The sequence below is a fragment of the Penicillium vulpinum genome (genome assembly GCF_028829585.1).
Source record: "Penicillium vulpinum strain IBT 29486 chromosome Unknown utg000003l_segment0_segment0, whole genome shotgun sequence".
NCBI lineage: Eukaryota > Fungi > Ascomycota > Eurotiomycetes > Eurotiales > Aspergillaceae > Penicillium > Penicillium vulpinum.
Window position 1 is genome coordinate 5,722,038 of NW_026643243.1, and position 27,154 is coordinate 5,749,191.

A 27,154-nucleotide genomic window follows, 5' to 3' on the forward strand; every position below is an offset into this window, starting at 1 on the left:
TTGAAGTTCTTAGGCAAGTAGATGTCAATCCAGCGAGTGAATAGATGAATAAATATATCTTAATAAACATGTACCGATTTCAAATCTTGTATGATCTTGAACTACATCAACTTGGGCATACATGTATTTTGTTCATGTGTTTTGTTAAATATTTGTCGTAAAAACCACATCAATAATATATATTATACTTGATTAGATATTTTTGAACTCAACATGTTGGACGATGCAAAGCACCTAGGAATTTTCTCTTAAATAGTCTTACTACATCCTGTTGAATAAAACTACTTCGTGGAATTAGTTGCAGCCGAATATGGGAAATTAGCTTTCGGGTAGGAGATTTGGTCGCTGAAAGGAAATGACAACACCACGTTTTGCCTAAAATATTCGAACCTATCATCTGTGGCTGTGAGTGGTATGGAGTAACGAACTACCTATGGCAAGCCTTGTCGGTGGAATTGTATGGTTTTGTGCAGCTTGTACGGAGTATGCATATTCATGATGTGACCTACACACATGGAACGTACGATTTGTGAACTATGTTGTACGTTGAAATAGAATGATCGAGGCACCCCAATTTCAAACATGCCCCTGTCGCCCTATAATCTGTCCTACCGCAAGATACGACAAAATAAGTTTTCTTCAGATGCTAGGGTGGAATCCACATACTGAAGTGGGCAGCAGGGTTACAAACAAAGCCTATTATGAAAGGACATAGAACAGGGGATTGCATGATCGACCGATAAGAATGCTATCTGAGCAATGATCTGCCAATATTAATATTGATTTTGCTGCAGGAGAGGATAATCTACACTATAAAGGGCGTGGGAATGCTCGGGGACGCACGAGATAGCAATCCAGGGGTGAAAAACTGAGTCCAAGCCAATGGGGGTCTTGTATCCCTAGAGAAATACTTCATTTCACTACAAGGGTGTTCCCGAATGTACCTAGAGCCCCTTTAAGAAAATTCGAATTGCTGTTGCCGTGAACCCCAAAACCATCCGGGTGCGCCTCCAGAGGAAACCACCACTCATTCCATTTTATATCAAATTATCGTTTCGACGGGCACACATCCGCCCCTCCACTATTTTCAATAATTATATTGCTTATTGTGACCAGTTCGAGTGATGAAACTGCCGCGGTCCGCTTGGACTTGGAGCGCATTCCAGGTTGATACGGCATTGTTTATGTACGGCGGTGTTTCAACCGTTACCATCCCCGTTGAGGCAATCATAACACCAGCACTCAAGGACAAAGAACCACGCCCTGTACAACGATCCAAATCCAAGCGAAAAAGCCTGAAGAGGTCACTCATTAAGATCTTTTGATCTGGGAATTTGCTCCCCTCCCTTGCAGCAACGTTGGTACATCGATATGAGTCTACACGGACTTGGAGTGATTGGGGCCCAGGTGGCTGCATCTATCAAGAACACCGACGAGAAAATCCCAACCACACCTAATATCGCTCCCGCACGATACTCCATTACGTCTTCGCCTGGGGCTCATAGCCAGGAGTTTGATCCATCGATCGGCGCAAAGCCATGTTCGCCATTCTATCCTCATTCAAGTCCAACTGTCTCGCACGAACAACTCACCTTCGAAACAAAGAATGCGAGTCGGAAAAGCCGTATCAGAGACGTAGAAAACGTGGGCCCATACGCAAGCTGCCGAACTGATAGTCCTCGACGATCGAAGTTGTGGGAAGAAGAGAACAAACCATTGACATGGCTGCAGTCTTTGAGTAATAAACAACGGATGGCACTGAAGGCAGTTGTGGCTGTGGTGACAGTGGGAACTATGATTGCGATCGCATTGGGCATTACTGCGGCGGTGGGAGGAGCAGGTTGGAAAGCTAGTGCCGAAAAAATGGCAACTGGAGGATGAGTGAGTTATTTGAGTCTCACCCACTGGGTTGCCCAGGCGGATTCATCGCTGACAGGACATGCAAGGTCCCTGTTACCATTTTACTACTTTTTATTCGGGGCGATGAGAAACCCGACCACCATTCTTTGTGGTTCACATCATTTTCTCTGGCCTAAGCTTGGTCACTGGGTTTTTTTGGGGTTCCTTTCTTTTTGAAGATGCTATGGAGAACTGGAGTTTGGAGATGAGGACTTTGTTATTCTTAATTGGAGGTTATCCCACTTGTCTACACCAATGACATGTCACATTCGCGCGATCGGGATCCCGCGGATTAAAAATTGGACATGTCGTGGAATGGACCGGAAGCGCTGTATCATATCCTAAGTTATTTTTCCTCCCCTTGTTCATTTGAAATCCGTGCAGCATGAGGTGGTTTTTGGAGCCTGAAAATATAGGCCATAATGTAAACGGGTCGGACCGACCTCGATGCCGAGAGGAAAATTATAGACCCGACCCGTGACCCCACTAGCGTTATAAAAGACCGCAAAGTTTTTCGCGCCTTCTTTCTTTTTTCTTTCTTCTCTATCGAAAAAAAGCAACTGAGCCTGCCACGACCATCGCTCTGTCTTCGGACAAATCCACGACGATGTGTTGCCTTCGGTCCTACGGACTTCGGTCTTACGGGACTGATCGGCTCAGGAGATAGATTCCTCGATAGGAAGTTCGTTTCCTGTGTCCTCTTAAGTGAGGGCGGTGGGATTTGAATGTCGAAGACGGGATACATTCCTTTGCCTCAATTCTGTTTTAGCAATTTGAGAGCAATAGTAGCGACCCTCGTATTGATGCATGTGAGGGTCTTCAGTAGATGGGTAAAGTAACTGAACACTGCCCAGGTAGATCCAGCGTAACCCTCCATATACCTTAAGCTAGGAGTCACTACAATGTTCCTGTTGTAATCTTGACGATGCAGCTATAGGCCTATGTGTGTGTATGCTTGAAGGAGTGATTTCGATCTCAGTCGTTGACATCAGTTGGAATTCGCTACTGTCCGGTCGCACGGTGGTTTAGCTTCTGGCAGGCCACCCCGAATGAAGGACAGTACGGGGTACAAAGATCGTCCATACTTCAGTCTGTTTGGTAGGAGGTCCTGGAGTCGAACCTGACTAATGGCATCACTCCCAAACGACTCATGTAAATTCGGGAATAAATATCCCCCTAGCCAGCCAAGGGGCTTTTTTGATTTCTGAATGCCGCTCCTGGCCAGGCGGTGGACTATCCCTCTCATCTGGAGGAATGCGACACAAGCACCTTTCTAGGGATTATATGACCTCTGTTTATGATTTGACCACGACCAACGGGCATTTTCTCACCTGTTATTGCTGTGTTCCATTCTCGGTTACATTCTAACGGGGTTGCCCACGGCTTGGCCTCATGTCAAGGTACTGTCCCTGTTGATGCAATGGCATTCCCGCCTGCTTGTTAAGCTGGTAATCATGGATGCCACGCAACTACTAAAGGTCTGAACATCTCCTCGAGCTGTGTTCCCATTCATTGTTTCTAAAGGAGATTATTCTTTAAATCAAGCCATTCTTTTACACTGCTCCAAGAGCATTCCCTTCCAGTCACTCCTTTGAACTCCTACGGACAAGAGGATACATATTTTTACAGTAATATATTCCAAGCATCTCAATCATGAAGGGCTTCATCGGCGGAATCCCTGTGGCACTGCTGGCAGTTGCTGCCCAGGCCAAGTTTGTTGTGTGTCATCTTGCTCTCTCCATACAAACCCTCCAACTAACCCAATGTGCAGCAAGAGCGTAATTCCCAGCCTGGTGGTACTGCTATCGGAGGTCCTTCTGGTGATGATGCCGACGATGGCTTCGTTAGCCCTTATTCCGTTGACATCGAGACCAATACTCAGATCAACGAGTGGAGTAAGGATGATCACTCCATCAAGCTGAAGCACACGGATGTGTACCCTGGCCCTACAGTAGCGCCTGTGGCGTTTTCCGGCCCCCAGGTCCCTGGAATGGGACCATTTGGAAAGGGAAAGCGAAGCGTTCCGGCTGGGACTGCCATTGGTGGCCCGTCTGGCAATGATGAGGGCCAGAGCTTCGATATGTCCGTGACTGGTATCTTCAATACCGAGCTCAATGAGTACAACAAGGATGATCACTCCATCGACATTGAGAACAAGCACGTCTACCCTGCTCCTGTCATTCTGCACCCTCCCCCTCATTTCCACGGCCCGGCTTCTGAGGCCTTCAACGCCCCCGAGGCTTTTGGAAAACGCTCCGCGCCACCTGGAGGTACGGCAATTGGTGGCCCCTCTGGCAACGACGGTGGCCAGAGCTTCAGCGCTCCCACTACCATCGAGACCACTGTTACTATCAATGAGCACAACGAGGATGACCACTCTATCGAACTCGAGCATGAGGATACCTACGCCCCCCGTCATGGATATGGCTTTGTCCCCTTCCGTCGCTCTGAGAAGCATGGTCCTTTTGGCTCCGGCGGCGTTCCGCCTCTTGGTCACTTCGAGTCTCATCCTGAGTTCCACTCTGAGCCGCACGTTGAGAACCACCCGGAGCCTCATTACAGCCCCAGCTATGAATCTAACTACGAGCCTCACACTTCACTCGAGTATGAGCTCACTTCCATAAAGAACAACAACAATGGCCCTGCCGCTGGGAGCATCTCGGTTGGCCGACGTGCGTACGCTCCTACCCCGGACGACGGCGATGAGAACGAGGATAATGGGGACAACCAGGGCGTTGAAAACGATTCTACTGACCCCTCCGTTGCTGAGGAGGACGAGGTTGAGTCTCCCCAGTGCTCTGCCCAGGTGCATGAGGTTGTCCACACCGTGACCAAGACCCTGTATAAGACTGCTGAGGCGACACATGTGGCCTACCAGTCGGCTCCTGTCATGGAGGCCAGCGCCACCCCTTTCCATGCCCCTCAGCAGCCAGCCGGGGCTGACCCCATGATGAATCCCTACGGCGCCTCGGCCCCCGCCGCCGGTACCAGCGCTGTTTATGCTCATTCCCCGCAGCAGTCTGCTGGGGCAGATGCCATGATGCGCCCCGCTGCCGCCTCTTCCCCCGCTGATAGCACCAGCGCTGGCTATGATCACTCCCCCCAGCAGCTCGCCGGGGCTGATCCCATGATGCGCCCCGCCGGCGCCTCTGCCTCTGCCCCCTACAACCATGTTTCCCATCGTCCTATGAGCCATGCTCCCGCATACTCCATGATCGCCGTGAATGTGCCTCAGGCAACCCCGGCCTCATCTGCAGCTTACTCAAATGCTACACCAGATAATGTCCATGGCAAGATGATGCCCGGTGGACTCCCCGCCGAGCAGAGCGCGTCTCCTTCTGCATCCGCCTCTGCTTCTGTCTCTCACGGAACCATGATGTTCGAGGGCAACGCTGCCCGCCTCTCCGGGGGATTTGTCTCCGCCGCCGCCGCCGTTATGGGTGTCCTTGCCTTCATCCTTTAGGAAACCGGTCATATGAATCAGGTATTTAGCGGGGTGTTCTTGTCACTGTGGCCTTCGCACTCCATTTTTTTCCGTTCACAATCATCCATTTCCGTACACCTCTTCTGTACCTTACTTGACTCAGCTCTATTGATCAATTGTTCTTTCAAGATACTATACATTTCCAGCACCGAATATTCAACTTTTCCTCCAACCTTTAAATAAGCTCAGCTGTAACATGTCAGGAAAGCCAAGGCAAATACCATGGCTGGCTGGCAACCAACACAATGTCCACATCTATACCGTCACAATCTTATGCATCATAAGTGCAACGCTTAATCAACAAATATTTCATTTACGGCTTGTTGCCCCGAACATCTAGACTCCGGTAGGGTTCGATTGCTTTAATAGCAAGTGGACATCTGGCTTCGCTACTACAAATTCTCAATCCCAGTGACAGCAAAATCCACTTCAACTTCTGGTATTGACTCTCAACTTCTAAAATTTTTTAGTATTGCATATCAACCAAGGGCATTTTCCTCACTTCTTATATGTTGTGTGGGCAATATGAACAACCAATCAATACCATGTGATATCATTGCCCATCATCCCTAGACAACGCCCGACGTTGTGACATCAGTACCAGTAGTAGCAGGACTTGGGATCTAGAGCGGAATATAAGAGAGTCCAGTGCAGCCTGACCTGGTTGGATTAAACTGCGCTCTCCAAATTGAGATCCTTCATTGATCCCTCAATATCTTATTGGAAGTTTCACTGAACATTAAACCACATCAAAGCCAACACCAACCTCCACCTCCAAAATGGTTCGGCAAGACCATCACCAAGGCGGTAGCCTCTCCGAAATGGCCGCCGAAGGCACATCCATGCCCAACGATGCTGGCACGATGAATACCATTCCTTCGGTGCCACGCCCAGACCAGCGCGCTGAGCACTTTGGCTTCGACAACGCAGGCATCGCTAAGCCCTCAACAGCGATGGCAGCTGACAACACCACCGATTTGCCACGCTCGACCAGGGACATCGGTCAAAGCGGCGAGGTCATCACCGGCACGGGCAACACTATGCCGGCCGGCATCGAGTCCAAGCATGCCTACATGGGCGCTAACCACCACGCTGCACATGGTGATACCCGGGATCTCAAGCATTCCAAGTATGGCCGGAGTGAGTTTGAGCGCTATCAGGAGGAGTAGAGGGTCTCCTCGACCATTGGTGTGACCTTGCAGCTTTCAGTAACGATGACTGGTCTCGTTTGAACTCGCGCTATCTGGTGCATGATGTTATAAATGGCGTTTTTCAGATGTAAAACAATTAAATGCTATTCAAAAAGATTCTCATTAGATTTTCTGTGTAGGATATGGCTATTCAATCATTTCAGATTCGTAGCCCGGGTTGTCCAGGTCCAAGAAATCCTTGATATATCTCTTCGAGAACATCTCGCTTTCTCTTGCGATCGGCTTGGGCAGCTTGTTCGGTTTCAGTGGGTTCGCCGTCGGGTTGCCGAGACGCCCATGTCCGAATCGTTCCATCGCCGTGTGCGGAGAATAGCTCTATCCCCTCTCCCGAGGCACCGTTTCCTCTCCAGACAAGGTCGTTGATACGCGCCGCACTTAAAGCACTCGACCGACCACGGACATTCTGCGATCCAGCCGCGAGACCTGGGACGCGGAGACGCTTAATGAATGTCCCCTCGCGGAGCTCGAACATGAAAATCTCACCACGATCATCCTGCTCATTGAAATTCGGCCACAGCAGCGTTTCATGCCCTGGACTCATGGAGCCTCTCGGCACGATTAAGGGTGCCCGTTCAGCCAGGTGCGAGGAAGAGCTATTACGGACCCGAGGGCCGAAATGAACAAGACTATTGGCGCCCGTTGCGGAGTCCCAGACTCGAATCCGGGAATCCTGTCCCGTCGTCACGATGTGACTGCCATTAGAAGTCCACCGTACTCCGGTCACCGGCCCATTGTGGGCACGGGCATGTCGGGAGAAGGCTGGACGACTCTCGTATGAGACCGGTACAGATCCAGTTCCTGGGGCCACTAGTCCCACTGGATCGTCCATGTCCAAGGTAGCGATGGCAGAGTTGTGACCTCCGCGACGCACGTCGAATATGATTACTCGATTGTCAACCGATGCAGAGGCTAGGAGATGTGGCCGGTGAGGTGCCCATGCTACTGATAAGACTGCACCATTGTGTCCTGGGAGACCTTGTGTTGATAGTCCAGATCGTAGGTCTACTAGTCGGACCGCCCGCTCAGACGTACCTACTGCGACGAGCAGTGTCGACCCAGGCTGAGAGGAGAACGAGTGTGAGTATGGTGTGCAGTCCAGATTGAATGTATGGATGGGGGTGATAGAGGGCGATTGCAGCGCCGACATTTTTAATGTACCATCGTGTGCTGTCGAGAAGATCGTTGATGGGACGGGATCAAACGGGTAGATCGAGAGGGAGGTAATCGCATGCGTATGCGCGTCAGCATGAGAGGATTTGCTGACGGACGCGCAAGATTGATGAACGTGTTCAAATTCTGAGCCTCTTGATTCAAGGTCCCAGAGATGAATCGATGGATCGGCACCTCCCGATATCATACTACCCTCATGTTAGATTGATAACTGTCGGATGCTAAGTGGTTGCACACGCACTATCGGCCCTCAAACTGATCGATAGCCAGACAATTCACACCAGACTTGTGAGCAAATACCTGAGCTGTGAGACCTAGCTCTTGATCCAAAGGCGCCACATCATCTTCGGACTGGTCTGTTGGCGTAGCTGCTCTGCGGCTGGAGAACCGTATACCTGGAGCGGGCTCAAGGTTGTGCACTAGCCGGGTTGTTTGAGCAAGATGAAAATCATTTGGAGTTACAGACCCAAGGGCTCTGTTGAGGAGATAGGAATTCATTCATTCATCAGCGCTGATGCTTTTGCAAGGAGAAGTGGGAGTACACGATGATGCTATGCTCCACCGGATTAAAGTTGCGCCGGCGCATTTATCGAATTTGGCAGCTGGAGATCCTCTTTATTCACAAGCCGCTGCATATCCCTGTTCTATTTGCCAAACCTTGATTGGTCTTCCTGGCAAACCTGAAGTATGTCTATTGCCAGGTCACTGGACTTGGATGAAGACAGTTTTATCGAACCAGTTGAAGATGACCAAGAACCGGCAGACGATACGTCTTCTAGGTACACAAAACGCCGCGCCGATGTCTATGATGCCGTAGCTGGTATGTTTTCTAAACTTGCCTAGCTTGTTCTCTCAAGCAGACCAAAATCTAATTGTAACTAGGTCGTGTCAACGCTCGCGGTGTTCATGTCCATGTACCCCGTATACTTGCATCTCAATACCGCGACACAGCCTCGTCAAGCTCTCGAGTTTTGCGTCCCGAGGAGATTTTCTATCGCAAACAGAATATTCTGGCGGAATCAGTTGACGAGAAAACCTACTTCGCACATGAGAATCTTCCCTCTGATCAAGCTCTCCCGAACTCCGAGCTCCTTGAGACGATACATGCGTATGCGGCAGACTACTACGAATATGCTACGGCGGACAACGGCAAAGATGATCATCAGACCATGGATGAGACAGCACTGCTTGCAATGGGGATTTTGATCGAAGAGATGGCCAAGGAGGAACTGGGTGAAACCGGAGATCTGGCCCTGGTTGAAGGACAAGAGCTGTCAGAGGAAGAGGACAATCAGACGGGCCTCGAGAGCGACACCACAAATAAGTCAGCAGTACGAAGGAAACGAGCAAACAGCAACGTCCGGCGGAGATCAAAACGACGCAAATTGGCTCGTTCTGTTTCTGTTACGACCGATTTAGATACCGAGATTGACGAAAGATGATGACTGGATGAGATCGTGTCAGTAATTTCTTATCTGGCGTCAGAATTTTCTTGTCAGGTTGCATCCATTTCTCCGCGGCCGGATTTTCTCGGGGACTTTTGATGCCTGCAGCTGTATCAGGGTACGCGCGATCTTGCAAAGCTTCAGTCAAAACCCTTGAAAGTGAATCGGGTCACCCCATGTACTGCCGCGGCACAGCCACGCTGCACATGGTATCGGCACATATCCCAGTTCCTACTACCGCTATATGGTATACAGAGAGGCAACATTCAGACTTTAATCTGCGTAAGACAATATTTTTTGCTGCGACTTCCTGAACCCCCTCTGCTACACCGAAGGTATTCAATGGAGTTATACACACAGTAATACCTCTAGGGAGTGAAATCGTGGTGATTAAACCGGCCAATATCTAGCCGGCTGGCAGGACCGTCGAGAGTCTTCTGTCGACAAATCAAAATCGACTTTGGATATCTTGGAAATGCTGTGCATCCCGCAGCAGCTTCGATTTAATCATGGCTGGCATCGGGATGACATCCTGCGAGACTTCATTTCTGTTACAGCAGAACCTTGTCTCACTTAACACTTATAACCCAAGTAGGGTCTTCCAGAAATTTGCCGGATTGCATCCCAGGAGAATTAAGTCAGATCCTATCTAGTCGTGGATCTTTAGGCAGTGTTGTGCCAACTCTCGAGAATGTTATCATGAGTAGTGTTGGTAGTCTCTACAGTCATAATTTTAGAAAATGTTCAACGAAAACAAAGCAGATTTACTCGTATAGAGAAAGCCTTCGAATAGGAGAGGAAAGGTTGTTGAATAGGAGATGAACTTGTATTATCTGAAGCATGGGTTTCCAATCTTAGAAGGTGATGTCGTGTGACAGGTAACCCTCCAGTTCCCACCTGGACACCCAACCTCATTCAGCACTGCGCCTCCACCAATGCTTAGCTGCTTCACATTCGTCCAATGAGTGAACGCTGGAATTGTTAAGCTTTTTTTGTTGAAGCTAGGGTATTTGACAGTTTGCAAAATGGTACGTGGCTTTGTCAGATTTCAGGGTCTAGGATCATTTAGAAACTACTGACGCACCACCAGCCTAAACTAACCAAAAGCGCTAAACAAGATTTGATCTTGACACATCTTCGCGCCACTGGAACCTGTCACACGCTCAAGGATCTAGAGAAAACGCTACCGTCGGTTGCATCCATCAATGGCATCCAGGTCAAGGAATACATCCAAACCTTGATCGATGAGGGCCAACTACGAGTCGAAAAGATCGGCAGTGGGAACTGGTACTGGAGTTTCAGCAGCGACGAAAAGTACGAAAGAGAGCGTCGGTTGGCCCAAGTGACCATGGAGGTGGAGAAAGTCCGGAAGTCTTGTGCCGATGCAGAAGCGGTGTTGGCCTCTGAGACCATTCGTCGAGAGGAAGAGAAGGATGACGAACATGAAAGAGAATCCCTCATGACCAAAAAAGCCGAGCTCCAGGCGACAGTCGATCGGGTACGGATTACAGAGGCCCAACTCTCCGGACCCCTCAATTCGCTCAACAGCAAGGGTGTGAAGCAAATCCAGGAGGAGTTAGCGGGGTTCCAACAAAAGGCACTGGAGTGGACAGATAACATCTACATTCTAGAGGAGTATTTGCGCAAATTAGCAAGTGGAGACCGACAAATAATTGAGAGTGTATTGCGCGAATGTTATGGAGACGAGTACGTGGACGGAGAGGGTCTTTGCGAGCTAGGATAGGATAGGATAGAGATTTGAGAAATGAAAAAAAAAGCTTAGGTTTGCTTAGCACATGGCAAGCTTGGGGAAATTATGTGAAACATGGATTAATTCCTAAAAAATTGTTCATAAAAATTTGCCCAGAAAAAAGGGGAAAACTAGCTGAGCCACCAAGAGAAGCTTGACCGTGCAACACGCGAATCGAAAGCCCTCTGGTTAGGTCTCCGCCTCTCGGAGGCTTATCGCGAACCCGCGACTCTCTTTCTCTCCTCCTTCATCTCTCTTATTGTCACATCTCCTTTATTCTCCTCTCTTCCCCCCCCGGCTCTTTGACGACTATAAACCTTTCCGATCGTCTCTCAACCGTTGGCTCGTGCGTTCTCGAGTCCCACATTCCTCTGGACTCGCGCCATCTCCAGTTGCGCCGCCTCTCACCCTCTCCCCGATCCCCGGCCCCGTTCTAGACCTTCGGCTACAACATAGTATCCATCGATATTCTGACTCACTGGTCCCTTTCAAATCTGCCATTCCTCCCAACCGACAATATCCACTCCCTTATCTTGCGACCTGACCTTGCGTCCCAATACGCCGCGAGTTCCTGGCGGGGGTACTGTCGAAATCCTGTTTCGCGTTTCAATGTCACAAGAAACAATGTGGTGCAGTGGCCCTCGATCATAATCCGCATTCCTTTCTTTGGACCCCGGGAATCTTTCGCGCGTGGAACAAGGATACATTCCGTGGACGCTTGGAATCAGACCGTGTCCAGTGCATTGGTCCTGGACGCCAGACCCTTCGACAAGACGATTGATCTACTTATTGTGTCGCTTGGTTGGATTCCTTGACGTAGGCTGACTGCCTACTGGTCTGTCCGACCATCCCCCGCCATTCCGTGCTTCCCCAGAGAATACCGGCGTGTCTGTCCGTCCGATCGGTATCAAAGCGGTTGCAGTCTACCATCCCCACCATCCCTCTCACTCCTGCCACGTTATCTTATAGATGCAGTAAACAGCGGCAGTGTGTCATGTCCGCCAACCCTCCCACCCAACCTACGTTGCCGGCCAGTCGGAATCGCAACTCTCTACTGTCCAAGTTTCGCTCCCCGCTTGGTCAAAGAAACCGAGGCATCACCGACTTCTATATCGATCCAGATGACCCATGGCGTTCCTACTTCCCCGGTGATATTATCAAAGGCACTGTCGTTGTGACCGTTGTACGACCCGTTCGCATCACGCATATAGTTGTATGTCTTCATGGCTATGTGAAGGTGTTCAAGAATGCGATTCCAGCAGGGGAAGCAAACCCCGACTTGGGGTTCCTAGGGCCAGGGCGGGGTCGACGCGGAGCAGAATACTTGGGCAATGGGTTAGCAACCTTGTTTGAGGATGAGGTTGTTCTCTGTGGCGATGGACGCCTGAAGGAGGGCATCTACAAGTTTCGCTTTGAAATGGGGCTTCCTCCTTATGCGCTTCCCAGCAGCATCAATGTACGTTTGCTAATGTGACCTCTTTTATCCAAATATACTAACCAAATGGATAACTGTAGTTTGAACGCGGAACCATCGGATACTCACTTACATCCACCCTTACCCGACCGACCACCATGAACCCCACACTCACATGCCGAAGACGGGTCAATCTTCTAGAAAACATCGACATCGCACCATTCCCGGCACCCAGGGCTCGCATAGTTACATTGGAGCCGATCTCAAAGCGCTCAAAACCGAGAGGAAAAGCCAAGTCAACAACTTCCGACGCAACCGCAGGGCCTGACACATCCTCGGTCGATACCCCTATTAGTGGTGCGGCACCCTCCGTAGATACCAGACCACCGTTGAGCCCTTCGCCAAGCAATGTCAGCTCATCCAGCCGGCCCAGCGAAAGCAGCCAAAGCTTTCGAATCACAATCGATCCCAGTTCATCCGCAAGCACGGGTGGACAAAATAGCGAGGGCCACAGTGGGACCCCATCCATTTCAGATAAGACCATCACCACAAAGACTGAGCTTCTGCGCGCCGGCGTGCTTCCCGGCGATACCCTACCCATCACAGTCACGATCAACCATTGTAAACAAGTGCGCAGTGCGCATGGAATCATGGTTACATTATACCGTCAAGGTCGCATTGATCTTCATCCTGCAATTCCCATGGGTACTACAGCGGCCGGGAAAAAACCGGTATATGAGGACTGCTATCCCCGATCACGGACGGGGCTTGGAGGACTTACCTTGGGAACAAGTCGGACGAGTAGCACTTTTCGCAAAGATTTGTCGCAGACATTTGCCCCGCTGATCGTTGATCCAAGTACCATGACTGCAATTGTAAAAACTTCCATCCGAATACCCGAAGACGCATTTCCAACTATCACGCGGGTACCGGGAGCCATGATCAATTTTCGGTATTATGTCGAGGTCGTAACGGACTTGCGAGGCAAAATCACTTCACCAGATCGCTTCATTCCGCGTTTCAACATGGTCTCCGGTGGTACTACATTTTCGCCCAGTGGGCAGATTCTTAATCCAACCGATTCGAGCGGCGTTACTGCCAACTGGGCCGGCAACATTTTGGATACGGACTCAATCCGCCGTGAAAAAGGTGTGATCTCAGTTGCCTTCGAAGTCGTGGTTGGGACGCGTGATTCACAACGCGGAAAAGCAACAAAACGTACATCATCTACAGCTGGCGATTCGACCACATCACAAACAGCTCCTCCACCATCTGCAATTCTACGCAACCCTGTTGATGGGGAGGAGTGGCCAGAGGCGAGTCCAATGCGTAATTCTAATTCTCATGGTGAATATGGTACACATGAAGGGTATTTCTCCGAGGAGACGGAGTGGGCAGAGTACCCTGAAGAATACACGGAACACTTCCAGCCAATGGACCCTATGGTTGCGCCTCCAGAAGTTGAGGAGCCCGTTGACGAGAAAACACGGGTACGACGTCATGAAGAAGCTCTCTTACCTAGTCAACCGCCCGATGAAGATGAGGCAGGGCCATCTACAGTACCAATGGAGGTCCCGACCGCGCCTGTTTTGCCAGATGATCATCATCTTCAAGACTATCAGCATGTGCCTTCACCAGATACAAGCGAGAGGCCGCATCATGTCCACTCTACGGAGTCCGTACAGACCATCGTTGTTAACGGCGCTGGGCCCAGCGAGCCACATGAACCAGGCGACGATAAGCAAGAGCTTGAGCGTCACCGACTTCAGGAGCAGGCGAGTGCACCCCAAGACGAGTCCAATATCCAGGAACCCAGTGCCGGGCCCAGTGCGCCAGTCTTTAATGAGGATGACCAGCTAGTCGGTGGGACAGCGCATGCAGACGAGTCGTTGCCTCGATACCAGCGATGATGTTGTTATGTACATTTGCATTTACGGGGGATATTCTGGAAGATACCACTTTTCGCATCATTTATGAAACGGCGCTAAAGGCGCTGAAATTTGTATCATACACTTATTTATCAAAATCAATTCTTCAATATAAACTGCTTCCAATTTCTCGATATTATTAGCAAATATGCTTGGACCTCCAGGAGAGGCCTAGGATTTGTAAAAACGTCCTTATCTCCATCCAGGGTTGCCCCAGAGGGCTTGGCATCCGCTTAGCGATACCTAGAGGACTTCAGCCTTGCCCCTGGTCATCTCCTTTCTCTTCAAAATAATCTCATCTGCTTTCCCAAAATCCACAATGGCCTTCAAAAGCGGGTCGTTCGCGACTTTCCTCATTGTCTGCCGTAAGTCCATCGCATCACCAACTTTCCCGGGTCCTAACGGCAAAGAGGCCACGAGACTGCAATAAACTAACACAATCTCCCAACTAGCCACCTGTTTCTTCCTGGGCATTATCTTCTCCCTCTTCCCTTACGACTACCCGATCCTGTGGTCAACGGTGTTGACCCCCGCCGCGCACTATGACTACCTCGAGGCGCACCTCCGCTTCCTGCACGCCTCGCCCCCGCTCATCCCACGCATCCTGCACATCGTAATCTTCCTCGGCCTCGCCGGCCTCCTCACAAAGCTCTACAAGCCCTCTGAATCAAACATGCTCTTCGACGGCGCCTCGCTGGTCCTCTACATGTGCGGCGTGACAGTCTACATTGCCAACATCGTCAAGGGCCTGCGCCTCGCGTCTGCCGGCCAGTACGGCGTTGACCTGGCTACTACTGTCGACGAGAAGGAGCAGATCCTTGGCCGCGAGGACTCGCTCAAGGTTCTTTCTGCTAGCAACACTATTCTCGCGCTTGTCCTTGTTGGTATCCTGGTTCTGCAGGCTGGACAGTGGTACGCGGAGCGCAAGGATGCGCAGGAAGATGAATCGCTTGCTACTAGCAAGAAGAGCGAGAAGGAGTCTGGGGATGCTACTGTCACTGCTTCCGGTTCGTCGACTGCGACTGCTGGTAAGTCCAGTCGGCAGGGAAGTCAGCGTAAGAAGAGCAATTAATTTCAGTTATTGATTGTTTCTCTTGCCTTCTTTCGTGTTTGCCTTAGGGATGTGGATACTAGGTGTGGGTGGTGCCTTACTTGATTTGCTTGGTAGCTATTATTTTCTTTTTAGTCACCTACGCAGACGGGATATGCTGTCGCGAAGGAAAAATATTGAAGACGCCTTTTTTTTCTTAGTTGTCGAGGAGGTCGTCGAATTCGACTTTCGTCTATGTACATATACGATCCATAGATATGGTGTGGTATGGCGTGTCCATACAAGAACAAGATAACAGATAAAAACGAGAGAATATGGCATGATATGCACCCGCATATGGACAGAACAGAAAAGATAGACAAATGATCGTAGATGCATGTAATGTGGACATATGGTATGGCACCGCAGAAGGGGAATCATTGCGCAAGTCGTGAGAGATGGTATGGTATCATATCATGCATGAGAATTTCAAGTTCAACGGAATGAGAATGGGCTCCGAGGGAGATCCGGTGAGCGGGGGCTCAGAGCCTTGGCAAACAATTCCTCGCCGGAATCGTTGCTCTGAGTGTGCGAGATTGGACCCATTGCTGCGCCCATTGCTGTGAACCCAGTGGGATCGCTGGCCCGTTGAGTCTCCTGGAGGAAGTCAGGCGGGAAGAGTGCAACGGGTTTCAGCGATTCAGGGCCCGAGGGGTTAATATGAGAGCTTGGAGTAGGGGTGGGATTAGTATGAGGCGTTGGCATAGAGTGTATGTGCCTATTAGCGACATTGCGGAATGAGCTGAAAGAGGAAACAGCAACATCAGGCGACTGCGGGGAAAGAAGCGATGCTCCGTGGGAACCTAGTTCAAGCTAGTTAGATTCTAGGACATGTCACTCGGCGCAGAAACACATACCGCTTCCTGTCAACCCCCTCTCGCTGGTCTGCAACTTCAGTCCCTTGAGTTTGTCACTCAGCTTGCTGCCGCTGACAGGCGACACCGGGGTGGCTGGATACATGGAGGATGAATTCGAAGAGTCATGGCCACTGGTAACCGAGTCGACAGCACGAGATCCTATTCCAAAGTTCAATTCAATCCATTCCTTCTCCTGAATCGCCATGAGCAGCGCGATTCCTTCCACATTGTTACGTGATTCGTGCTCGATCTCACTCTCAAGAACCTGCAGGCGCTTCTTTGCCCAGATAGTATGCAGGACGCCCTTCTTGCCGGCTGTCCGTCCCGTGGCGCCCAATTCAGGAGGGAAAATGGCAGGGAGAGGATTAAGCTGGAAGATGTCTTCTGGCCTCGTGGAGGCAGGCACAGCGTTATCAGCCGACTCTTCAGTCAAGGAATGGGGCTCATATGACAGAGTGACAACAGGAGGAATGGTAGTATTAGGCGGAAGCAAGAAGTAGCAACGGCGCAGGCTGTCACCCGGTCTTTCGTCAGTGGGCATTGTGGCAGTTTTGCCGGTCCATGAGACATGCCACGACCCCTCCGTCGCAGATCGGGTGGGATCGTCGTCCTCCCACTCAATCATCAGAATTTTAGTGCCATCGTTACCCCGGCCAGCCTCGAACTCGAACCGAGCCATGGCCATTATCGAAAGACCCCCATTCTTAGCGCCTGGAGATGTTTCTAGCTCAGCGAATTCGCTGTCCGGGGTGAATGTAGGCGGTGCTTGAGCCATGGCAATGAAGGGTGCTGAGCACGTATTTGGAAAACTTGAGATCTGAACTAGAAAATGGGGGCGGGCTCTGGCCAAACACGAGGGGCGGAAATGGGAGAGGAAGAGTGCGCTGGACAAGATACAGAGGGCGGATGGGCGGAAGTGGGCAACCACGAACTTGGGCGGGGTTTGTTACAAACGACTCTGTGATCACGGGATCGCAAAAAAGAAACCCTGGAACCTTGGAAGCCTCCAGGGGGATTAGTCGTCAAAGGCCTTGCCGTGTCGGGGTTGCTCGTGTAGTTTCATGTATTGCTGGGATGCAAAGTTGGAGCAGGGGGTCTATTGGTTCCTCTAATTATAGAACCGCCGCCTCTTGGCATTTATGCAACATCCAAGAATTGGCTTTGTGACATTAAAATTTTATCTATGGACACCACAGCTTCTCCAGTGAAATATTTGTTGTTAGCAAGGTACCTGTGTAGTTTTGAAATTGCCAACCTGTCATAATGTTGAGTTAGATAGCCGTGCTCCCGAAACCAAGATGGCAACAGACCATTATCTTTTGCTTTCCTTTTTTTTATTTGTTGAAGAAGAAAGAGATAAGGCTCGAGGGAGAGCAAATAGGAAAAGAGGGTTAGTATTTCTTGAATAAGTCCCAATCAAGAAATCAAAGTTGTCAAAGTTGGTAAATAAATCAACAAGCACACAAACCAGGAGATTGATTATATTTAGAATATAACAGTTATCTCTCGTTGGAATGTGCATATAATGACTGGAAATAATGGTGTGACTGTTGCTGCCTTGTGAGAACAAAAGAAAGAACTAAAAGGAAAGAGATTAGCAAGGTGTAGGCTAGGGTCTATATTGAGGGGTGGTATAAGTATAAATATGTAGGAAGTGCATAGGATGGCTTGATAAACGAGGAAGGCTTCTAAATATAGAGCCAAAACCGACAAGCGCAAAGCACGAGCGCCAACAGTCAAGGGTAATCGGGAGGCGTCCAGGTAGTGCCACTGAAAAAAATCGTGATGTTGTTCATCAATGAATACAATACCCATGTTTTCGTATGAAGACAGGCCTAGGTATGATACTGTATCATACAAATAAGCAACAAGATAGGAGGATGAGGTAGCAGGCCATGAGGAACATGCGCGGATGGTGTGAAAGCCCCTATGCAAGGTCGGGATCAACAAGGTTCGTATGGGGCAAATGGAAGAGACCATGCAGCGGCATTTTGCTCAAGACGGCAAGACACACGAAGAGAAGCAGCATCAATGAAGATTTGTGTTCTAAAATTAATCTTAAGATTGTGATGGAGAGCTTTTGTCTTGCAGAGAACCCAGGAGGATTATCCTGATTGGCATGGACCTCAAGATCTTGGAGAAACGGTCAGCTGAATTCGAGGCTTCATGACCGGTTAGTGGAGAAGGTAATTAGAAAATCGGCCAAAGCTTTTCGTGGTTGCCGCTGGATATCCTTGGTTGTCGGAAATTGATATCCATAAACTGTGTGATCGTCGAGACCAAAGGGAGTCTAAGGCGACGATGACATTCAAAAATAGAAGATATAGGCGCTACTAAGAGCTATTATTGGAACTCGGGATGAAAGAATAATACTCTTGATGATGATCAGTACGAAGTAGAGTGCAGGAGAGTGGGATCTCAAGCTCTTACAGCTTCTCATTGGAAGAGATGTATAGTTCGTGGCTAGCAGACACGGACCAGAGTATGGCTGGGTGGAGCACAGGCAGTTAAACTCATACAGATATGATGTTGATTCGAGAGACAGATCGGTGCTTAAGTTCGGTTTCTGATTCAAAGCTTCGAGTATTGCAAACAACGGAAATAGGCTCTTAGTACTCCATACTGGATAGTTACACCAAATCATCAGAATGAGTCGCCCAAGTCGGAGGCAATATTAAATGAGAGCGGATTCCTTGGATGGAACGCAGACTTGGTTGTTCCGCTTGTATATCTAATGCCCTTGTACCTAACAAAATTTCTATATCTCGATATCCAAGCATACTTCTCTACATTGACGTTGAGAGCCAAAAATATCACACCCCTGTTCATCGTGAGCTAAAAAAAGAGATATCTATGAATAGAAAAAGAGGTACCTATGAATAGAAAAAGGAATACATAAATAGCACGAGATATCACACTGCATATGAATATGCATACCCCTCCTCCCCTCACTATCTCTCTTGGATATGATTGGTCTCATAGGAGAACTGAGTCTTCGCAAGTCTGATTGGTTGTACAGCAGCCGTGAAAATTATGAGAAAGTACTCGTAGAACTACGATGATTGATTTGCCCCTTTTTACCATGTCCCTTGGGTATTGCTCATGAGAGGGGTAAAGTTTGATTTCATATAGGTACACCGTACACAGTCTGGTTGAATTGAGTCAATCGACTAGAGAAGTTCTATATGGATTATGTACCTTCGGCAAATTATCCCTTTTCTATTTATATATATTTGTAGTCCCTACTAAGAAGAGGTCACATGAATTTATTCGCCTTGGCACAAAGAAGCCATAGTAGTATTGTCGGCTAAAAATAACCTTGGGAAGTTCGACCCTTGTACGGAGTAAGAAGGCTGGTAAGAAAGGTGACCTGAATCACGTCACACATAGAGCACCTACATGTACATATGATGTTGACCAATTGGCAATTAGGAACCTAGATTACGGAGTAGTGTCCAAGCGATAGTGGGGGGAGCAACACTCTGAATCCCCCGGGGGTTCCCGTTATTTTTATCCAAAATAAGTATAGCGCCGGCGCTTAATTGAATTCAGCACATCCTCGGTGCCCCTCATTAATATCACTGATTGGTCAGAATGGCAGGGATGTGAGTGGTATGTTATTTTTGTTTTGGGTCCTCTGTGATGATGCCTCGAGGAAGAACCAATATAAACACCCAAGAGGGTCAGGAGAAACTGGAGATATATAGTCTCGGAGAGCAAAGAAACTTTATATATATATATATATTTTTTTTTTTTTTAAAAAAAGGGGTCATGAGTGCTCCTGCTTTTCGTCCCAATGAACATTCGAATGCCATGTCGGTGTATTTTTTCTCTTTAGTAGGTACTGTCAGGTTACACAACTCTCCTGATCACCTAGGTGCGTACCGATGCCTCTCTACTAATATTCAAACCATGAATAGCGCGCTTGATTAGAGATATGAAACACTGGTGTGTTCCATATCCTAGGCGCAACCTTGAAACATTAGGGGGTTAATCAAAAGTGATTTGATCCCTGATCAAACTTCTTCAATGACAATTTGAAACACGGGAGGCGCTATGCGGCCCAATCAGTGGCGTTAGTATCACCGTCACGCCCCAGTCTCGTACATCACAACTGTACTCGGTGCTTGTGTTTGCTGAACGAAGTGGGAAACCTCTTATTCTATGTGCTTACTGGATAGTTTAATAAATGCAAAATTGGAAGATCTCGTAGCATGCATGAATAGTGAAAAAAGATGTGATTTACCGCACTAGTGCTACGATACATTCAATATAGCTCAAGTAGTAAACTACTAGTACATACCTAGTAGGAAATTTGGCCTTTGTATACACCGGTACTGCCAGTATGTGGTAATATTACTTTAAGAAATTCGTAATAGAACAGGTATGTATTTATGTATTAATATTTCCTCAGGTTATTATGTCCTCGGGCCACTAATATTTTTTCAAGTACTTGCGCATTTCGAAGTAGACCGAGGAGACTTACACAAAATCCGAGTAAAGCCTGATTTTGTAGGGGCCGGGTCCTATCATGCTATAGGATATCATATTCCTTTGTTGGAAATGAAGCCGCACGAGTCAAAATTCTTCCGATAACGTCGACGGGCATCCATGCCAGCAGTGAACCTTGGTTTACATTTCAAACTCGATCGATCAAGCTAACCAATTGAACTCATATGCAACTCCTTGAGTTTTGGGGGCTGGTCTGTGGATTTGTACAAAATCCTTGGCTTCCAGATGCATGTTGCTATTGGTACTCCGTATACTCCATAGGGATGGGGCCAAAGGACTTGCTCAGCCTCATTCAGATCCTTTGTTCAAGAATATATACGTGTAGAAAATAAAGCGCCTCTATAGTAGAGTATTCTCTATATGATCAAACGTCCACGGGTGTTTCTAGAGCTTACTTGCGATCCTCAAGATTTGGATACTCGTGACCGGGAAAAGAATGCGTTGACTAAGTACTTTTGTATAATAAATGAGGCTCATACGGATCAACCTTTTAGAGCCTCTTGCACGGGTGACACGTGGTAGAATGCGCGTTAGGAGAAATGGGGGCAATGGTACCCGAAAACATAGATAGCGCCAACACAAGGCGCCTATTCAAAGTGTACATAGCAAAATGATTGTTGGTTTTTACCGATACTATTCACTAGGGTCCGCCATCCATGTCTGGGCGTGGTCAAAGCGGATGTTCGTCGATTTTCGTCCTATCCGATCAAGGATCAATTGTTGGTTAAGCAGCTAAAGCTGGAGATTTAATAAGCCAAGTTTTTTTCCGATTCGGCAGTGTATAAGTGGCGTGACGTGTTCAATACTTCAAAGCTAATATGACAACATGTTGTAGCGTAGGCAGACTATGTACACCGTGCACTTTTGGGCAGAAAGCGCATCCATGGATAAGTATTACATATGTACATATGTAATCAACAGAAAGGTCAATTCCTACGTAGGTCAAAGAAGGGAAAGCACTTGACAGTTCAGTGAGTTATAATGAGAATAAGCTGACCATGATAAACAATGTAAATAATACATAAAATATTCCTCAACTAAGTATTCCATCAGATGCGAGTGTCGGTGTGAGGAAAGGCCCCCATATGTACCGATGTCCAAGGGGCCTTAGTCACGAATGACAGTGTTCCCAAGCCACCACAAAACGTATTCATAGAATTACTACCTCGAAGGTAGACTAACACGGCATCGAGAAACATAAGCAAGCAAGACAATAAAGCACCAGGCTTATAGTGTATGATTTTGAACCAAAAAAAAGGACACCTCGTAACGCCGAATCCAGCCCCCACGCTAAAACCACCTACTAGCCAAATGCATGAATCAAATAGCATAATTCGTAAGCCCAGACTATCAGTCAACTTCCTTGGCTTCCCGACACTTGCGCCGCTTTCCCTTCGGCGGTGCTTCAAGCTGAGTGCGCTTGTAGGTCACCGTGCGCGTGACAACTTGCCTCACGCTGACAGGCTTTCCACTGCGGGGCGAATCGTAATAGCGCAGAGTCCAATCAGATGGTGAGTAGGGTGATCGAAGGGTCGTCGCGCTCATGGGTGTTGCGCTCCAGGGTGTTGCGCTGCGGGGAGAGTCCGCGCTCGGCGAGAACTTCGAGGGCTGGATACGAAGGCGGCGACCAAGGAAGCTCCTTCGAGATGGTGCCGCAGAGTTCGGCGTAGGTGGTGGCAAAGATACAGTCGGGGACCTGACCGAATCGCTAAACGATGACCCACTGAATGCGCTCGCGGGTTGAGAGGTGGGCGATGTAGCAGTGGAGGGTTTCTCGGTAATATACTTGGGAAAGTTGATACCAGCACTCATAGGGCCAGTAAAGACGGGTGTGAGGGCCTTGAGAAATTCTGTATAGGCTATCGGAGGTGTAATAGGAGTCGACTGATCCTCCTGCTTGGTGTAGTCGGAAACACTGGATGTAGAGCCATTATGAAGTTGCGATGGGAAAATCTCAGTCTTTGGCGTCTTTAGAGGAGGAAGAATGGGTTTGACGCTCGGCATCTTGACCAGGTCACAATCACAATGATGTTGAACAATCGAGTTCTTTTGACAGACGCGTGACGATTAAAAAGGTGGGTTGATGAAGTAGGTAGAGGGAGGGGCCGCGGGTAAAGTAGTCGAGGTGGAGCAGACAAGTGAAGGAAGATGATAAAAAGATATAAAGACAAAAAAAAACACAAGGCTCGAAGCGACAGCAAAGAGACCCAGAACAGAAGAGTGTACTGGCCAGCAGCAAAAACCGAAGGACGCGGAGACCGTTTTATCTATCTGAGCAAGGCAGACGGATGATCCTGGTACCGTTGGGCGATACCGGTATTTTCACGTTTGGAACCGTAAAATAACAGAACTGTAATATATTGTGTAAGTTACAAAGGTTGAACAAGGGTTCGAGGCCGAACCGACATCAAAGGGGGCTCCATCTGAGCCCCAAATCCTTCAACACCGGCGGCAACAGTGTGGCAGTGGAACTCAGACTTACTATTTGTGTGCCGTTTTTGCGAGGGCCCAGAAAAAATATCGGCAATGTTTTCCAAGTAGAAATTATTGTTTGTTCCCTTGACAATCGATGTAAATGCAAACAAGGCAACCAAAAAAGTAAATTAGGACTTGACCGTCAAGGCCAGGAAACAAATCAAACTCGAGTGAATTAAGAAGAAACTGTAGAAGAATGTCTCTGGATCAAAACAGCATCGGGTCTTGATCTTTATAACTTTCCATTTTGCTGTTCTTTGGACCGTCGCCCCCTCTGTACCCGCTGCAGAAATGCAAAGATACGCAGGAGCAACATGAGTATCGCTGACGCGCGCTATCTGAATCAAAAGACCCCCTTATGTTATGTACAAGGAACGCCCAGAGAGAGCGGTTGTCCTAGGTGATGCCCTAGCATCCAAGCCGCTGTTTATCCCATGCCACGCTCTGGTTCGTCCAGCCTTGCCGCGCACAGCTTGCAGCTCCGTTGGCGGCTCGCTTTAAGGGGTATCTTGGTTTGAGAATTGAAGACACCCTATTTTGGCTCTAGTGGAGCGCGCTAACCCAAACATCTCCTTTGGTTCTATTGTGTTTTGAGTTAGACGATCTAACAGGGACCTGTGTTTGACATGTGCAGTTTGAACTCTTGGTCCAATCATTCATGTGTTTTACCAGATCTCTGAAGAAGCTTCCTGCCTCCACATTTCTTCAGAAGCTGCATGATATTAATAGCCCCGGGGATTTCTATGTAGCGCCAAATCTATTACAGGGACATTATTCATATTTGTCCCACTAAATTGTTGCTAGGGGGAGCTCTTGACAACGAGCTCTTCTGGGCAGACATGTGGTCATAACAGTCTTCAAAAGATTCTTGGGTTGGATATAAATGATACTCCTAGTTTTTGGCGCTGATAGTAAAGAAATTAGGATCTTAAAGTCTTAAACTCCGTGTTAATGTAATTTATCGTCAAGGTCCTGAGTTGGAAAGATGATTATCGCCACTTGTCTGGGAGTATTCATGCTTTCATTTGGTGGATTGTGAAACAACATTTCCATTTTTGTTGGTAATGGAACCAACACGCTATACCTTCATTATCGCTGTGGCAATCTCACAAGGGGGTTTGGACCTGTTCACGCCGTGATTTACTCATGTTGGCGAAGCAACAAGCGCTTTGCCATATATAGTTGATGCACGAGATGCCTCGAAAGCGCCAGTCGGCACTGCAATATCATTGTGCAGGATCCGAAACAATGAATGTTATTTTAGTCAATTGGCTTTATCCTTCATGTTTGCCATCGGTGATAGTTCCTACATGTGTAGGTTATAAACATAGACATGCCACTCATTTCAAACATCAGACTTCTTACCCAGCTTCTACAAATAATTGGAGGAGAAATGATAACATTTGATTGATATATATCCAGAAGACAATATGTCTAAAGGTTCCAAGCTTGTTAGGTAGGTATGCTCTGAGAGAAAACTGCATGATCAACCCTTCGGGAGATTACAACTCTAACCTCAAACCTTCAACATACTCTAGGGCCTTTAGCATTCAAGACTACTACACATGTGTGTCCTTTACAGAGAGAAGTGAGAAAATAAGTTTGTATAATATCATAATATCTCTTGGATTTCGAGCAAAAATTGAAATATGTACTAAAATAGAAAATTGTTTCGCATACAAAAAATAACGCCTGGCCGCGAAGTGGGTATCTTTTACCATCAAGGTAATGGTGAGCCAGAACGAGAATCAACCTCGTGAGAAATAGAATAAATGAAAATACAAGTAAAACATGCTCCTCAAATAAGGAGGTAGTGCCAGTTATTCCTCTTCATGATGTCCCTCCAGTGGAGTTGCTGCTTCTTGATTTCCCGTCCACCCATAGTGGCGCCAGCGCCAGAGGGGGATTTGGAGCTGTCCAGTCTGGAAATCGGACTGGTGAGCGAGGAGTTGTGAGAGTCATCTCCAGACTGTACTTCAGAGGAATTGAATGGGCCGTCTGTCAGGCGCCACACCTCTTGTAGGAGGCGGTACATGCGTCCGAAGCTACCGAGGTCACCATGGTCACCCAGTGCAGCGACACGATCGGCGAGAACGGATCGGAAGGAACTCGTTGGTCCGGAAACCACGCCGGTCATGAGAAGTGGCCAGACAAGAGAGCGGTCGTAGCCATGGGGACCAGGAGGAATGAATTGGAGCGCATCTGTTACTGCGGTGACCAGGCTCTCATTGCTTGTTTGGCTGCGATCAAAGCCGGGTACGATACTGGAAAGATAGATTTGAGCTGCAGTCCGGAAGATGTGAGACATGGTCTTGGTCAGGGCGTCTGGGCGAATGGCTCCCGTTGCAGGTGAGAATGGGTTCTCCAGCGTAGGATCGGCGGGCGCTGTGTAATCGAGTTGTTGTCCCAGCGCCTGAACATGAGAGCAAACAGCCAAGTCATCGACCCGACCTTCGTTCTTCAGGGAGTCCAGGCAAGCAATCTCAGAGATGAGATACATAATCCGATCATCACATCCCATCATCTCGCGTAAACCAGAGGAGGCTCCGCCCAAATGCTTTGATCGGTACTGATGAGCAAATTCGGGAGTCTTGCCCACCATTGTCGAGCCCAGGATATCAATCCAAGAAGTCAAGCTCATGCTAAATGGGGGAACCAGGTATCCGGTGGAGTCTTCAACCGTTGCAGAAGGAAGTCCGAGTCTGGTTACAAGATTTGACGCGGCCTGGAAATGATCAAACCATGGAATGTCGGGAAGGTAGTCATCCGAGGGGCCAACAGCACAGTGAAAGAAGATCATCGCAAGAGTTGCATCTAAAATCTCATCGTGATTAACATCATCTCCCAGAGCCTGACATAGTTGAGAGATGGCTTCATAACGGTGTCGCATAATATCGTGGTCAATTTGCTCTCCAACTAACCCTTCAGTAGTCTTAAGGTGGATTGCAGCAACACTCAGACAGCAATGAAGATAGCACTTATTTGTTTCCAGAGCTCGGAGAATTGATTGCGCGCGCAAGTGGCCTCTTTGGTGAGCTTCCAGAATGGGGAATATCTGGCGCAACACATTGTGGATGAAGTGATCGAGAAGTGGCCGGTCATGGTCGCTAACAGCAATGGTGCTTTGCACCAGTGTGCGTGTGTGATCAAAGCCAGAATTATTGTCTCCAGGATTAACACCATTAAATGCTGAGGCCTGTGAAAAATATTCATCTCCAAACCATTCATCGCCAGCGAAAGTTGGCATCGGAGCACTGAGTTGGGGAGGTGCAAATGCGCTGAATGTTGATGTCGAAGAATCATGACGCATAGGCACATCGTTGATAAATGTCTGTCGCTCAGTTCGCACATCGACTTCATAGGAAGGTATGTAGGGTCCATGAGGGGCACTTCCTAACCCAGGGGTGGGTAGCTGGGATGAGAAAAGATCATAAGAGTCGCTGTACCTAGGGCGACCATTTTCGTGCACAGGTGAAGTTGGCGATGTCGCAGGCATATGACGATGGCGAGTTAGTGGGTCTAGAGCGTCCCCGATGTTAGTTGAAATGTACGAGAGGTCTGGATCGAAGAAGTACATACCGGAGTAGTTACCATTTCGCTCCAGCATCTTGGTTTGCTTAATTCTGATCTTGATGCGCTCCTTCTGGGCTCTCCGCTGCTCGGCATTTCCCCACCAAATCGGGCGTTTGTATTCGCATCGCACGTTGAGATTAACACAGGCGGTACAGGCAGGATGGTTCTCATCGCACTTCTTTCGACGTAGGCGGCATGTGAAACAGCCTATTCCAATTAGTATAGTTCATTGGGGCGATAGAAAGATAAGGGCGGATCGCATACCAGACCGGGATCGCTTGTGCAGCCGACCATTCGCCCTGTTTCCATGTGTGTGGGGGGCGCATTCAGGCATTGACGTATGCGC

The 27,154-nt window shown here is 48.5% G+C and overlaps 11 protein-coding genes across 11 annotated transcripts; 7 read left to right on the top strand and 4 right to left on the bottom strand.

Annotated features, from left to right (window-relative positions):
- Positions 1-1,371: 1,371 nt before the first annotated feature.
- On the top strand, positions 1,372-1,881 carry N7479_007208 (uncharacterized protein; the record flags this gene model as incomplete). Its single annotated transcript, XM_057254902.1, has 1 exon — positions 1,372-1,881. The coding sequence occupies one exon, from the start codon at positions 1,372-1,374 to the stop codon at positions 1,879-1,881; it is 510 nt and encodes a 169-aa protein (XP_057108764.1).
- Positions 1,882-3,552: 1,671 nt separating this feature from the next.
- CweA (uncharacterized protein) lies at positions 3,553-5,362 on the top strand (the record flags this gene model as incomplete). Its single annotated transcript, XM_057254903.1, has 2 exons — positions 3,553-3,618; positions 3,671-5,362. The coding sequence occupies 2 exons, from the start codon at positions 3,553-3,555 to the stop codon at positions 5,360-5,362; spliced, it is 1,758 nt and encodes a 585-aa protein (XP_057108765.1).
- Positions 5,363-6,162: 800 nt separating this feature from the next.
- On the top strand, positions 6,163-6,552 carry N7479_007210 (uncharacterized protein; the record flags this gene model as incomplete). Its single annotated transcript, XM_057254904.1, has 1 exon — positions 6,163-6,552. One exon carries the CDS (start codon positions 6,163-6,165, stop codon positions 6,550-6,552), a length of 390 nt encoding a protein of 129 aa, XP_057108766.1.
- Positions 6,553-6,733: 181 nt separating this feature from the next.
- N7479_007211 (WD repeat protein) lies at positions 6,734-8,262 on the bottom strand (the record flags this gene model as incomplete). The annotated part of the gene is made up of 2 exons (XM_057254905.1): positions 6,734-7,952; positions 8,021-8,262. 2 exons carry the CDS (start codon positions 8,260-8,262, stop codon positions 6,734-6,736), a joined length of 1,461 nt encoding a protein of 486 aa, XP_057108767.1.
- A 189-nt stretch (positions 8,263-8,451) lies between these two features.
- Positions 8,452-9,206, top strand: N7479_007212 (uncharacterized protein; the record flags this gene model as incomplete). Its single annotated transcript, XM_057254906.1, has 2 exons — positions 8,452-8,584; positions 8,647-9,206. 2 exons carry the CDS (start codon positions 8,452-8,454, stop codon positions 9,204-9,206), a joined length of 693 nt encoding a protein of 230 aa, XP_057108768.1.
- Positions 9,207-10,234: 1,028 nt separating this feature from the next.
- N7479_007213 (putative GAJ protein) lies at positions 10,235-10,953 on the top strand (the record flags this gene model as incomplete). Its single annotated transcript, XM_057254907.1, has 2 exons — positions 10,235-10,237; positions 10,300-10,953. The coding sequence occupies 2 exons, from the start codon at positions 10,235-10,237 to the stop codon at positions 10,951-10,953; spliced, it is 657 nt and encodes a 218-aa protein (XP_057108769.1).
- A 1,000-nt stretch (positions 10,954-11,953) lies between these two features.
- On the top strand, positions 11,954-14,283 carry rim8 (pH response protein PalF; the record flags this gene model as incomplete). Its single annotated transcript, XM_057254908.1, has 2 exons — positions 11,954-12,415; positions 12,475-14,283. The coding sequence occupies 2 exons, from the start codon at positions 11,954-11,956 to the stop codon at positions 14,281-14,283; spliced, it is 2,271 nt and encodes a 756-aa protein (XP_057108770.1).
- A 337-nt stretch (positions 14,284-14,620) lies between these two features.
- N7479_007215 (putative secretory component protein shr3) lies at positions 14,621-15,373 on the top strand (the record flags this gene model as incomplete). Its single annotated transcript, XM_057254909.1, has 2 exons — positions 14,621-14,666; positions 14,754-15,373. The coding sequence occupies 2 exons, from the start codon at positions 14,621-14,623 to the stop codon at positions 15,371-15,373; spliced, it is 666 nt and encodes a 221-aa protein (XP_057108771.1).
- Positions 15,374-15,826: 453 nt separating this feature from the next.
- Positions 15,827-17,023, bottom strand: N7479_007216 (uncharacterized protein; the record flags this gene model as incomplete). Its single annotated transcript, XM_057254910.1, has 2 exons — positions 15,827-16,194; positions 16,249-17,023. 2 exons carry the CDS (start codon positions 17,021-17,023, stop codon positions 15,827-15,829), a joined length of 1,143 nt encoding a protein of 380 aa, XP_057108772.1.
- A 5,087-nt stretch (positions 17,024-22,110) lies between these two features.
- On the bottom strand, positions 22,111-22,764 carry N7479_007217 (uncharacterized protein; the record flags this gene model as incomplete). The annotated part of the gene is made up of 1 exon (XM_057254911.1): positions 22,111-22,764. The coding sequence occupies one exon, from the start codon at positions 22,762-22,764 to the stop codon at positions 22,111-22,113; it is 654 nt and encodes a 217-aa protein (XP_057108773.1).
- Positions 22,765-25,033: 2,269 nt separating this feature from the next.
- N7479_007218 (Zn(II)2Cys6 transcription factor) lies at positions 25,034-27,142 on the bottom strand (the record flags this gene model as incomplete). The annotated part of the gene is made up of 2 exons (XM_057254912.1): positions 25,034-27,015; positions 27,073-27,142. The coding sequence occupies 2 exons, from the start codon at positions 27,140-27,142 to the stop codon at positions 25,034-25,036; spliced, it is 2,052 nt and encodes a 683-aa protein (XP_057108774.1).
- Positions 27,143-27,154: the final 12 nt, after the last annotated feature.